Source organism: Calypte anna, chromosome 1, assembly GCF_003957555.1.
Source record: "Calypte anna isolate BGI_N300 chromosome 1, bCalAnn1_v1.p, whole genome shotgun sequence".
Lineage (NCBI taxonomy): Eukaryota > Metazoa > Chordata > Aves > Apodiformes > Trochilidae > Calypte > Calypte anna.
In genome coordinates, this window is record NC_044244.1 from 180646885 (window position 1) to 180661494 (window position 14610).

Here is a 14610-nt window from a genome sequence, read left to right on the forward strand (position 1 = left end):
TGCCCGGTGCTCGTTCGTCTGACGGGCTCTGGGCAAGGGCGCATGGGACAAACCCGAGGGCACTCCCCACGACGGGTGCTGAGGGCTGTTGGAGCCCCACTCCGTCCCCAGCAGCTCCCGCCCCGCGCGGCCCTGGTGGCACGGCACGGCACGACACGACACGACACGACACGACACCGGTGGCACCGGTGGCTCCGGCTCAACTCCGCGGTCCTGTCCCACGGCCGCGATGGGCGGCTCACACCCGGCCCCGCCCCGGGCTCCCCACCGGAGAAGTTCGGCGCGGGCAGAGGCGGGCGAGGGGCGGGTTAAAAGCGGCGGCAGGTGAACGGGGAGGGACCTTAAAGGTCCGGGCCGTCGAGGTTGGGAGCGGCTGCTCCGCAGGCACCACGCGACCCGGGAGCGGAGCAGCGCTGGTAGCGTCCCACGTACCGTGCCCTGCCGAGCCGTGCCAGGTGAGGGTGTGGAGCGGCTGCCGTGTGCTGGAGCGGGGGTCGGGATTAGGCTCAGCGCCCCCTGAGCGGGCCGACATCCGTGTAGCGTGCCGGCCTACGGCTCGGCCCGAGTCCGGCGGGAATGGGGTCTGGGTGGCGGAGCGAGCGCTGCCAGGCCGGGGTGGCCGCGCCACAGCTCCGACCCTGGGTTGTCTGCAGGGTCCTGTTGGCGAGACGGCCGCGCTGGGGCTGGGGCGGGCTGCCCGCAGTACCGGGGCTGATGGTTGGGGCGGGCGGCAGCAGCTCAGCCGGTTCCGCCTCGGAACCGAAACGCAACGGGTGTCTGCTGGCGGGAGCCCACTGCGTGGCGTGTCCCGCTCCAGAGGGATCGCTGCGGGGTTCCTGTCCGCCCCAGCGCTCCTACTGCTCCGGAGTTCTGCGGGAACGAGAGGCTGGGAGCTGCCTCAGGGCGTACAGTTTGTCACCACAAAGTAGGGATTTCGAATAGTTTGCCATAAATGATGCGTTGATTGGCGGTGTGAGTATCCCGAAAGATTCACTCAGTCCCCACAGCCAAGTTCAGTGTTTCTGTAGGGGCAGATGAGCAGGGGGAAAGGGTGATGAGCAGGGAGATTCGCAGCACTGGTTCAGAATCGCAGTATTAAGAGCCCGAGCTGTTGGCTGTTCATCCCACCGGGATATGCACTTCAGATACTTTCCATCGGTCTTGATTAGCTCCTTGAGAAGGTTTCATGCACTTATTTTGAAGCCTATACAATAGACAGGAGATTCTTAACAGAAAGGTGCAGGTGTCTTATCATAGCCAAGAGTTTAGGTCCATGTAAAAAGCAGCATAAAATGCTGCCAGTTTCAGCAGACAAAAACAGGAGAACTCAAAGGAATTCCAGCCACCTCCTCAAAGCTTGTTTTTTTGTCTTGCCCAATTTCACCTCTCATCACAGTAAATCTGACCTCTCCCTGTTGCCTCAAGGCTTGTCTGTGCAAGCTAGGCCCTTGTACCCAAGGGTATGTGTTGGGGCATGTTAGGTCTTTCGTTTTAACTACATCAGGGTAGAGAAATTATTTTTTTTCCCTCTGTTATGTGAGAGTGAGAGATTTTGTGAACTGTGACCACTGTGGTGCTACAAGGTACCGTGCTCTCTGCACAGCACACACCCTGTGCCAGGAGCAGACAGATCTCATTTCCATGGCCAGTGTGGCTTTCCCAAGCAGCAAAGTTGAGCCTTGGCCTTGAAAGATGATGGACCAGCTATGCAAGTTCCTATCTCTTGTTTCAAAGAGTTTTGTCCAATTCAGTGATAATTTCCAGCTGGCTGCAATCAGTGAAAGCTGAACCTTGAGCAAAACTTGTATTTAACTTTCAAAAAGGCATAGCATGAATTGTAGTTGTCAGCAGTAGGAGGAAAGGAGCTTCTCTAAAGTTCGACCTCCTGTTTATTCTTCTGAGGTTTGATAGCATCTAGAAAATCAACATGAACTCTTTAGCTTAGGGCTTTTTCCTCTCAACTCTACTGCTCTGCTTGTCTCCTTTTTGGATGAGAGAGCAATGAATGTAGAAGGGCAGGCTCTGCAGTTTCTTCCTTTGTTGATTTGTGCTATATGTTTATGCAGCCCTAACAGAGCCAGCTTGGGGCTTCTCATCAGTGTTTGCAAAATCAAATGTTGTACTTGTGAGATGAAGGACCATGTCTGAGCTACAGCAGAAAGCCTTGGAGGCCTGCTGGGAGTGTCTGGGTGGAGTGAAGGCTTCTGCTGAAGAAGGCCAAGTAGCAGAAGCAAAGAAAGCACCAGCACAGCCTTCTAGGACTTGGTCCTGACAAAGAAACCTTGTGAAAACTACTAGAGAAGTCTCTGTCTAAATGTGGCCTTAAATCATGAAGTGACAGTAATTTCTGCTGCTTTGGGTAAAACACTGATGAGAATCAACCACAGAGAGGAAAATACCTCAAGAGCCGGAAGGAGAGCATAAAGGATGCATGGGAGAACTGTATAACTGGCCAAAGCTTTGGTGACAAATAATCAAGGTATGCTTGTTCCATCACAAATACATGGAAGATGAGAGTTTAATAAGCTGTTTGAATCCATAAACATATGAGTGATGTTAATGAAAGTGACTTACATTTGCCTATGACTCCTGAGTGAGTGCTAGGAAGTCCTCTTATCTGTAGGTCTAGAGCTGATTTTTCACCCTTTGAAAAATGACCATTTGGTGTATTATATCATCCTGCAGGTGAAAGGAGACAGCAAAGAAGATGGACTGGGGCACTCTGCAGGCTGTTTTAGGAGGTGTCAATAAGCACTCCACCAGTATCGGGAAGATCTGGCTCACAGTCCTGTTCATCTTCCGTATCATGATCCTGGTTGTGGCTGCAGAGAGAGTCTGGGGAGATGAACAACAAGATTTTGTGTGCAACACACTTCAGCCTGGGTGCAGAAATGTTTGTTACGATCACTTTTTCCCCATCTCTCACATCAGACTCTGGGCTCTGCAGCTCATCTTCGTTTCCACACCCGCGCTGCTGGTGGCCATGCATGTAGCTTACACCAGGCATGAGAAGAAAAGGCGATTCAGAAATGGAGAGAAAATTAATATTGAAGAGCTGAAAAATGAAAAGTTTCACATTCGGGGCCCCCTGTGGTGGACATACACCAGCAGCATCTTCTTCAGGATCGTCTTTGAAGCAGTCTTCATGTATGTGTTCTATTACATGTACGATGGGTACCAAATGCCTCGCCTGGTCAAGTGCAATGCATGGCCCTGCCCCAACACAGTGGATTGTTTTGTGTCTCGGCCCACTGAGAAAACCACATTTACTATTTTCATGCTTGCTGTGTCTGGTATCTGCATGATGTTGAATTTGGCTGAATTGTGTTACCTAGTGATAAAAATTTGCATGAAAGAGCCCAAGAGAACAACAGCTTGAAAAGAATGTCCCAGCTTCAGGATTACCTAGCTCCCCAATTCCCTCAAAATTTCTTTTTTAGGTGTCAGAAAAAAATCAGCAATATTTTTACACTCAAGGAAAAGGATAAAAATGGAAATTTATTCATGTTTTTAAAAATGATAGCTTCCCTAGGACGCTGTCACTGAGGCAGGTTTTAGAGATCTTGAGCTAATTCAGTATTCCTGCATCAAACTGAGAGCAGCCTTCTGGCAGCAGCATTTTCAGGTATGGTTACAGCTGGAGCCTGTTGTTGGGAGAGGGTCACTTTTCAAAAAGTGGTAATGGAAAAGCTATTAGAAGGTTCTAGTGCTCCAAGAAAAACCAGGGGTAATAAATATACTTTGTCAGCTTCACAGGCGAGTCAATAACGAAGGGGTTTGGTCAATAGTAAGGTGAAGGTCTTATGGAAAGGAAGAAGACAGGGGGGTGATTTTGCTTTTAGCAGCTGTCCTGTTCTCTCTCAGTATTTTGGAGGGCAAGGAAAGGGCCTATGAAAACAGATACTTTATGGCAATGCATGATGCCAGCTCTGCTGGGCACCAGCAATGATTTTTATCTCTTCACCTGCACAACTACTTGTGAATTCAGTCAGTGCTTCCCTTCCCTCAGGGGCTGCAGCAGAAAGATTGTCACCTTTGAGAAAGTGGAGGCAGTGCAACTGTCTTCCTCCTTCTCTTGTTCTCCCCCAACACTTGGTGAAGAATCTCAGTACAGCAGATTTTACTTGATGAAGAGACATCTTACCACCTGACAGGCACCACCTGTGCCTTCTTCAGTTGTGTACCTTTAAAAGTTCTGGGTTTTTTTCAGCAACAGCCATGCAAATATGCCTGGTTTCATTCTGTTCATTATTCAAAAGAAGTGCTTCACTTTATCTTCCATTAATCCCTTTTTCCTATCCAACCTACAGAGCATTTCTTCATATCTCTCCTTATTTGAGGTACCTTTCCAATGAGTCCATCAGACCACTCCCAATCTCTGACACTCCACATGGTGATACTGAATCACCCTTCTTCCTCTTACAGTAGATCTAGCAGGAACTACAGACAGCTTACAGGGTTAAAATAGCAAAGAGACCCAATCAGAAATGAGGAGGAACTTGATATTTTTCTTGAAGCTCACATTGCTGAGCCTTGAGCTGTGTATTACTAACTCGAAGACCTATGTTACTCAGTCTGGTCTTGTCTCTCCAAAGCAGTCTCAAAATGTGGTTTATGTGTGTCAGAGGCAGCTACACCAGCACATACAGCAACACAGCTGAGCTCTGAAGTGCCTTCCCACTGAACCCACTTCTTGAAAGCTGATTATTTCTCCTCCTTAGCTTTAATAACTGTTTTGGGAGGTGTTTTTTTGTTTGGTTTTTTGTTTTGTTTTGTTTTTTTTCAAAATGGAAAAGTGCTATCAGCTTCTCTATTTGCATACAACTTTTACTGTACATTTAAGTTTATCACTGTTGAATTAAACAAAGCTGCATGAAATAAGACCCATGACCCCTCACTGACCACTGGAAGCAGAGCATAATCAGGCTTCCATTGCTTGTGAGCTACCTCCAGTGTTGCGTCTTGACTGCAGATGGAAATCTGTGAATCTGTCATCTAAGAGGGGAGCAAAAAAACCATAAAAACTGTCCTTGGAAGTATGAACAAAAAGATTGAAAGTCATTAACAATGAACTGGAAATGTGGACTGTGAAAACATCCTTAATTCAACTCTGAAGAACAAAGCTTGGCAAATATCAGGTTTGTACTTGGTAAAGTTCCTTTGTTGTTCTGTGTACAAGTACAAAGAGAACAAACTATCTACCCTCCCAGTGCTCTGGTATTATATTTCTTTTGTGACAAAAGGTTTTTTTCCCCCTGAAATTATAATTAAAGTACTCTTGTGGTGCCTGTTTTCTATATTACTTGTACACATCACGTATTAACTACTGTGTGAAATTATTATCTGTTCACCATAATGGAAACTGTACCAATACTAAGTTTAATAACCAAGGGCTAGTGTAAGGATTTTAGCCTCCTGCTGCAGGTTGTTTTTTCAGTGGATTACATTATTTGCTATCCTACAGACTTTGTGAATTGATGGTGGAAGGCCACATATGCAACCCCTACTAGAAATCAAACGTGCTGCCTAAACCACCCTTGTCCTAGCAGAACTGCAGCTGTGAAAGGCTGGTGATAAAGAACTTGACCAGCGCCCCAAGGGAGGGAGGTTTTTTCCCCAGCCTGCTGTTCAATGTAACTGAAAACTTGGAATGAGGAACACTAAAACTGTTAACTGTAATACTAAGAGGTTATCTTCAACTAGCAGTTTGGTAAACAAATTGTCAGGGAAAAAAGATAGAAATAGGGAAAGTGTCTGAAAGTGGCCAAGAGGGGGCTTTGATCCAGAACTACACCATCAGGTGATAATAGCTCTACTAGGACATATTTCATGTCTGAAATTTCTGTGTTAAATTAATTTGACTAAATAGCTGCTTTTTAGGCAAAAAAGTTCAGATACTTCATAGAGACTGTGGAATTGTACCTAATTCTACCTGTGATACATTGCATGGTTGACCTCCTACAAATGCATTTCATACAGAATAAAATACAATGCTGAGTTGGAATTGTGTGTGGTCTTTCCTGAAATACACCACAAGTGTCTACATTTTTTGGCACTTGGTTCCTAGGCACTTCTCAGAATGAAGATTAAAATAGTGTTGCAAACTGAAGGAGTGAATCTGAAGTCATGACCACAAGAGGCTGATTCCTCACTGTCCAGTGTAGCAAGGATATAAAATGTCAAATAATGTGTTGTCAGAACTGGGAAGCATAGGAGTGGGACTGGTTATAATTATACCTTGATTGAAATGACCAGGAGATATTATCATTAACTTCATCAAGCTAAACTTTCATCGAAAACCTTGAAACCAAGTCTACAAACATGCTTGTCAGAAAGAGGGGGAGAGGGGAAGCAAACTTCACTGTTAATTCAAAGACCCAGCTAGAGAAAAAACCCTAACTCCCATGAAAAAAAGGCTGGTTTAAAACAAAATCAGAAGTATAAACCTGTATCTATGACTTCTTGGTATAGAAGAATAAACCTTTATTAAAGGTTTTCTTAGATTAAAAAAAAATCCTTCAGATGTTTTACAGCTCTGTGTTATCTCCTAACTGACAGCAAGAATATAGAAGGCAAATTATATGATCCACAAGGAGAAGAGCACTCCTCTACCATGAAGTTTAACTTAAAAATAGCTACAATCGAAATTGCTTTATTTTGTAAATAGGGTACCTCAGCAAACAAGCAAGAGCCTATAGCACATTAATACAAACATAACTTCATTAAAATGAATCTGTCTTTCTCCTAATCATACCTTCCCCTGAAACTTAGGCTTTTGTGTTTTACCAGGCAACAAAATCACAGTCAAAGAATTGCACTGTATTTTGTTGTTACCTGTTCTGATATTCAGGACAGCCACTACCCTGGGTGTTAATTACAGGTTTCTTTGGTTTTTTCACCATCTAAATTATACTGTCATTTGAACTCTTTATAGACCGTGACAAAAGTAATGGTAACTATCTGAGGCTTAATTAGCTAAGACTAATTAATGATCTTCAAGATAGTTCAGGAAGTGCATATACTTTTTTTGCAATATGACCAACCCAGCTTGTCATTGTCATTTTCGTTTACAGAACAGATTTCTGTTCTGTAATGCTGGCTGAGCTCTGACCTGGGTGTTTCTTCTATAAGCCAAGCTTACAGGTTCCTTTTGCTGAGCCAAAATTCTGCTGAGGAATCAAATCTTTGTAATATAAATTCAAGTCCACTTGTCAGTCCAGGGTCTATCCGTCATGATCTCTGTCAGCATAGTCCCTTTGTGCTTTTATCAATCAAATACATTCTTGTGCTATAATAAATTTCACTTGACAAAGCATATGAGGTGGCATTGTAAGTAAATAAGATTGTAATTAAATTGGTGATGGAGTTTTGCTTTTTTTTCTCCTCAGCACAGTGGGTAAAAAACTCCTTCCTCAGTTTTGTGTTTCACAAAATAGGAATTCCTCCCAATAGACGAGTCAGTCAGTTTTCAGTTTTGCTGCCCAGTTGACTCTATATGCAAACTGAAGCCTGGTTGGTCCAGGAGAAGTTTCACAGCAATAGCATCCCATTTTGTTACTGATTTCTTTCATTTCAAAGGCAAGCCACCACTTTATGCAGCCATTTTAATTCAGTAGAGATATTTTCCTGTACATGAGCTTGTTTTTCTGTTTCAAAGGAAGATGTCTATTGTTCCTTTCTGAGAAAGATAGCTGGTATTAGAGGCTTTTACAAATTCATCATGCATGTCAGCAAGGTATATTCATGGTAAAACATACTATGTTTGCTCTTATCCTGAATACAATGAGAAAGAACATTCTTGTTTAGGAGTTTTGGCTGGGGTTTGGCACTGAGTTGTTCACTGGTAGTACTAGTTTAAGGCATTAACACTGATGTCATCCCCTCCTCCTCATTCTTATCCTGCCTGTGTCTCTCTCCCACCCCATTCAGTACAGTGCCTCCACTCCAGGACCTTCATTGTGCCAGTACAGTTGTTTCCACAGCTGCACTGAACACTGGATTGGTTGACAGTTTATCTGATGAAGAAACCAGTGTTTTTTGCTTTGCTGGATTGTTTTTTTGCTGGATCAATTCCTTTATCTGTCTTACAGGGAGACCACGTGAACTTCCTTGCTGACATGACTGTGGGGCAGTAGGCCATGATGTTGGGCAAGAAGAGCTGCAGGGAGGGAACAGAAACACATTAAATTGCATTTACTGCTACACACGCTGTAATTTCAAACTAAAGTCTCTGGTTGCATTTTCATAAGTGGCTGCTACTAGAAAGGTGGAAGTCTTACTGCCTTTTCCCTTTTATGCTGCCATACCCTTCCCCTCTCTCTAATCCTCTCTACTGTCCCTGCTTCTCACCTACTGGCCTTCTTCCTTGATATGACACAATCTCCCCTCAACCTTTGTACGAGCTGATTTAACTCACTAACTCATCAGAGAATTATTTGAACTCTGCGTTTTGATTTGCTTTCACCTCCGTAAGCTTTCCGCCAGGAAGGAATGGATTTCAAACATCAGTATTTTTATTTCTTCATAGTTCTGTCAGTAGTGAGAGAAATAAAGCATCACGCTATGACAGAATGATTACAAGCATAATTCCTCTTAGGATTCTGCATGTCCTGTGTCTCGTTTTTTGACCCTTCCCCTTAGGAGATACCCAACTTGTATGGTTATAGTTCTCATCATAGAATCATAGAACTGTAGAATGGTTTGAGTTGGAAAGCACTGTAAAGATCATCTAGTTCTAATTCCCTGGCATGGGCAGGGACACCTCCAACTAGAACAGGTTGCTCCATGCTCCATCCAACCTGGCTTTGAATACTTCCAGGGAGGGGGAATCCACAGCTTCTCTGGCTACTTCTGCTAAATCTTACATTGCTTCCATGAAGATGACCTGAAAGCATCCCACTTCTCCATATTCCAGAGCAGTTTGAATTTTTTTTTATGCTGGGAGACTTCTCTTAGTTTTCTAAGACCTTTTGAGGCTAAGCTTGTTCTGGTGGGAAACCCCCAGCCTAGGATCTCAGTGCCATTCTCTATATAACCTAGGATAAGTCATTAAGTCTTCCTGTGCCTCTATTCCTACAAACTACAAGCCACAATAACTCTTCCTACTAACTAGAAATAAGAGTAATTCTTCCTGTCACCAGTTCTTACCTATTAATATGCTGTGTCCTTTGACATGCCTGTCAGTGGTGTCTAGCAGAACTGAACACTAATCACTGATGATAATAATAATAGTAGTAGTAATAATAAGAGACAATAATAAGAACAACTATATAATAGTAGATTATATAAAAAAGACTACTTCTATAAAAAAGACTACTGCAGTCTTTTTATTGCCATTTTATTTTTAAGTTAATAAGTTCCAAAGTATTTAGATTCAACTATGCAGAAAACAACTAGAGAAGAAAATACCTTAATTCTTGCTTCAAACTCTGCCTCCTGAGTTAGCAGTACCCTTTCTCAGCATCTGAATATCTTTAGTGCCATCTTCTGTAGCGCAGTGGCACGTCAAGGGCAATTCTTTGTATTAACACTCATTGCAGTGCCACACCAACCTGAAGTTATTTGCAGCTCTGTTTTTAAACTGACAAAGCTATCAGCACTGTCTAGCTAGCCATGGACCTCTTTGTCTTTACAGAGAGGGTGATCAGGCATTGGAAAGGGCTGCCCAGGGAGTCGGTGGATACTCCATCCCTGGAGCTTTGTAAAAAGAGATTGGATGTGGCACTCGATGCCAGCGTCTGGTAACCACAGTGGTAGTGGATCAAGGGTTGGACTTGATCTCAGAGGTCCTTTCCAAACTGGCTCATTCTGTGATTCTGTCATTTTCTGATTCTGTCTTGTTTACAACTGACCATGTGTACTGCAGTTTAGGTGGTCCTTCCACTAAGTTGTGTTTGGATACACAGATACAGTACTTCAAAAGAGATGCTTAAATTAGAAATAGCATGGTGTAAATCACACTTTTGGATCAATGTTGATCTGAAAAATGTCAGTTTTTCTTGTTGAGCAGCAGTTCAGGTTCAGACTAAGATCAAGCTATATCTCTTAACTTATAAGATCTCTTTAACATTTCATGAATCTTGGTGTCTATTTTTTATCTTGTTTCTTTGCAAAACTGATTCTTCAGATCTAAAAGATACCTACCTGACTGCTCTGTCTACACACTTGTTTAAATCACTTTGTTTCTGTTCCAGCCAAATTTATACTGCTAAAGGTCTATCTATTCATGGAACAGGGATTGTGACCTCTTGAGAGGCTTGGATAAAAGATGAGAAGTGGTGCTACAGAAGATAATTAAAGGAAGGCTGAAAATTATGTAAATATGCATTTTAATGTAAAAATATAAATTTCACCTGAAGTCTTATGTTGCTGTCTAGCATTAACGACAGTGGAGGAAACCCTTTAAACATAATGAGAACCTAAGGATTTGGAGCATGCTAACCACTCACAGTACTGTGCACCTTTAAAGACAGTGAGGAAGCTAGCAGGATGGCTCTGGCATGGGAATCCCTGTGTCAGAAAGTTCACATGAAGACACACTTTTTAACACCCCTGTTTAAATGGCTGCCTAGGAAGACTGTCCCTGGAGGTGTCAAAAAAAAAAAAAAAAAAAAAAAAAAAGTGTGAATGTGGCACTTCAGGACATGGCTTAGTTGGCATGGTGGTATTTGGTTGATACTTGGACTTGGTGATCTTAGAGGTTTTTTCCAATCTTAATAATTCTATGAAAAAACATCTGAGTATATCTTCCTTCTGAATAACTTCCTCAGGAAGACTAGTCCTATTTTTTCCATTTCCCCCTTTAGATTCTCCTATTCTAGTATTCAACTACCAGACAGCCCTCCAAACCTCCTCAATATGATTTCATGCTTGAGCTGTCACCAGTACATAACTGGTCCTTTATTTTTAAAGCTGCACCCTTCAAGTTTCCCTTGGGGATTTTGCGTCCTTGCCTGTCTCATTTTCTACGAATGTCCCAGAGGGTATTGTCAACAGTCTAAACCTCTTCTAAGGACCCAGAAGGAAATTCTTGAACTTGTTAACTGATGGCTTTAGCCCCATGGTAGGCAGGCATGGCATTATACTATCCCTGTTCAAAATTTATTGAATTCCATTGTAAAAACCTTCTGTGGCAGTACTGAAAGACTGGTCTAGAACCTCACTGCTCCCCTGAGTAAAAATATTTTTCTCAAAGAAAGGTGTCAAGGGCAGTTTATACAGGTGGTGTGAAATTCCACTTGAAACCTTCCAGAGATTGAAGAAGAAATCATGGGAATACCCAGTGCTTCATGCTTTTAAACCCTTCAGACAGATGTTTGTAAGTGAGAGACTTCTCTGCCTCTCCCTAAAATCAAACCTCCTGCCCTTCAGCTGACTTGATGAGTTGTGGGGTTTCTCTGAATGCAGGAAGTTATAATGTCACAAGCTACTGGGGCTGCTGGGATTCCCTCCTGTACTGTAACATGGACTCTCATACCCCAACAGCTTCAGGATCACACTATGATACTATTACACTTACAGTCATGGTAGCACTGTTTCACATCTAGCACCCACCTCTAAACAGAGCCATCTGTACTTGTGCCAGCATTTAGGTCAACAGAGCTCTTCCTCCCTAGTGTTTTCAGCTGAAAGATTTGTAGGGAGCAACCAGGCCTTGCAAGGATACAAGAACACGGGGATGGTCTGTTTCAGTTTGTCATCAGTCGTCTGCTATACACAACTCCTCAAATAATCTCAAATCTCTTACTGAACAGAGCCACAGAGAGCCTTGGGAATGACTTGGTGTGGTTACATTTTCAGCTATCAACAGAAACTTATATGTTATTGCTGAAAAGTTGACAAGTTGTCATGCTAGTTTAAGCCATTCTGTATAATGTTTTCCTGAGTCAAAGGCAACACTAAAGAACACAGAAAAGCCTCATCTCATCAAATTATAGGTGATGGTAATATTTTGGAATATTGGTGCTGAAAATATCAAGAGCCACTTTTAAATAATAATTTTGACAATCATTGCAGCTGATCTATTTTTTTAAATGGTCTGTGTACAACACCTTGACACCTAATCTTGACTGAGAAAAGTCTGTGGGAAAATAACTTTTCAAAAAGGTTATCTGTAATGCCTTCCTTTCTTAATATAAGATGAGTTCCAGGTATTGGCTCTCCAACTTTGAAGATCCAGGCTTGCAATTCATGAATTTTGACATGAATCTTGAACTATGCAAGGAGTTGGTGCAATGCTGCCTTCACTCTGAAAACCAAAGGATCTGTCTTGATGGAAGGGCAGTAGCTGTTGCCTGTGAAGCACTTGGCTTGCAGGGATGGCACCATTTGGGGTTCTTCACACAGGACATGCAGGTGACAGCAGCAGTTTAGCTGCTCTCAGGAAAAAACCCCACCCTCTTTGTGAGGAACTTATTGCTCTCTCCTACAAAGACAGGCTGAGAAACTTGGGGTTGTTTAGCCTGGAGAAGGCTCCAAGGAGACCGTAAAGCAGCCTTCCAGTACCTGAAGGGGGCCTATGGGAAAGCTGCAGAGGGACTTTTTACAAGGACATGTAGTGATAGGACAAGGGGGAAGCATTTGAAACTAAAAGAGGGTAAATTTAGATATTAGGAAGAAATTATTTAGTGTGAGAGCAGTGAGACTCTGGCATAGGTTGCCAAGGGAAGTTGTGGATGGTTCATCCCTGGACGTGTTCAAGGCCAGGTTGTATGGGGCTTTGAACAACCTGGTCTAGTGGAAGGTGTCCCTGGCCATGACAGTGGGATTGGAACAAGGTGATCTTAAAGGGTCATTCCAACCCGGACCATTCTGTGATTGTCTTGTTTGCTTGTTTTATATTTATTTATATATATTTATATATAAATATATTATATCTATATTATATTATATTAATATATAATATTATATAATAAATATAATATATATTATATATAATATATATAATAATATATAATATAATATATATATTATATATTTATATTTATTTTGTTTTTTTTCTTTTTCAGAGATATCTGACCCCTCACGGATCTCTTCTGTACGGTGTGCGGGCGGTATGAACACGATGCAGAACCTCTCCACTGAGGCCAAGCGCCCCTGCTCAGCCGCCCCCGGCCGCCAACCGAGGCCCCCACTGGGTGGCGCTGCTCCGCCCCTCAACGAGCGCACCCGGGGCGCGGGTCTGGGCGGGCGCCCGATCTCCTCACACCTGGGCCGTGACCCCGCTGCCACGGCCATCAGGATGCGGCAGAGCCACGGAACGGCCCCCTCTTGCCTGAGGGAGGGCAGGAGGCGGGGGCGGTGTGCAGGTGGCGGCTGCCGACGCGTTGCCTTCGAGTGGGAGCCCGGCGGGGCGGGCGAGAAGTTTCTTATACTTTTATCCGCTCGGAGGAAGCAGCTGCTTATTTCTCAGGAAATCCCACCCTGGCGTACTAAGGAGGATGGATTATCTTCACAGTGACAACCTTGCAAAAGTCTCGGAGAGAAAGGCAAACGCCCCGGCCCCTCTGCTCGGAGCTTCCCGGGTGATAAGGCGAAACCAGCGGCCCGGCAAGCGGCTCTGCCCGCTGTGGGAGGCGGGCAAGGGGAGGGGAGAGGGGAGGGACGGGTGCCCTGTGCCTACAGGAGGGGCCGTCAGAGGTCCCCTGCTGCGGGCGGGCTGTGGGCAGCCGGGCGCCTTGGGGGTGCGTTGCTGGTCGAGGCAGCAGGTAGGGCGCTGGGCACCGGCCTCCCGGCGCTTCCCGCCCCGTCCCTGCACCCCCTCCGCCGCCCGAACAAAGTTTGGGGGTTTCCTTCCCCCCCAATTAAATGAGCTATGCACCAACACTGTCTGGACTCTTCTGAACGAGTTAAGCTTTTGTTTCTTAAAATAGCCTTGCTCCCGCAAAGCGTAAGTAGAGCGACCCTTGGCTGTGCCGCCGGGCAGACGGCTTCAGGGCGCGTTCCTGCCGCCCGGGGCGGGGGGCTCCGCCGGAGGGGACGCGGCCGCGGGCAGACCTGGAACCCGCGCCGGGGGCGGGAGGCGGGGGCTGAGTGGGGTCTGTGCCCGCTTGCCGTGCCCCTCGTCCCTGCGCTGGGCACCAGGGAAAGGGCCGGGAGAGGCCGAGTTCTGCGCATCGTGCTCAGGAGGAGTAGAAACGGCCTTGCTGCTCTAAATACCGTCGTGTGGGACTCTGGTGTGAGTGTCCACTCCTGCCCCACCGAGAAACCATCTGCAGGCAGTGGTGTTTGCAGATGGGACTCATAACTGAGCCTGTTGTGGCGGAGAAAACTGTACAAACCTCACAAAGTACCTCAGGAAGTGCAGAGGGGGGAGCATCACGTGTAGTTTGTCTGGGATTATTGCAACCGTTGTCCATCCAAATTCTATGAGGACATGTAATTTCTTCCTTAAGTGTTACCACTAGCATTTGAACATTTCAGGTTAGTTTTACACTGGGAGTAAACTTGAATCCTAAATACAAAGGAGAGTAAGAATTGTTTTCACCCTTGTAAGTGGTGCCACATGAAATGACAGTTCACAAGTATAACTCAAGATGCCCATGAGGTGACTTGAAGTGACCTCTGAGTTACCTAGCCCTTACAAACACTTTTTTCTCATGGTAAGATAAA

The 14610-nt window shown here is 44.6% G+C and overlaps 1 protein-coding gene across 1 annotated transcript; it reads left to right on the plus strand.

Moving 5' to 3' along the window:
* Positions 1 to 375: 375 nt before the first annotated feature.
* LOC103536225 (gap junction beta-2 protein) lies at positions 376 to 3445 on the plus strand. Its single transcript, XM_030458423.1, has 2 exons — positions 376 to 455; positions 2686 to 3445. The coding sequence occupies exon 2, from the start codon at positions 2708 to 2710 to the stop codon at positions 3377 to 3379; it is 672 nt and encodes a 223-aa protein (XP_030314283.1). The 5' UTR covers positions 376 to 455; positions 2686 to 2707; the 3' UTR covers positions 3380 to 3445.
* Positions 3446 to 14610: the final 11165 nt, after the last annotated feature.

Bases quoted from the DNA above. Each gene is read 5' to 3' on its own strand.
- LOC103536225 (XM_030458423.1), top strand. From the start codon at position 2,708: ATGGACTGGGGCACTCTGCAGGCTGTTTTAGGAGGTGTCAATAAGCAC.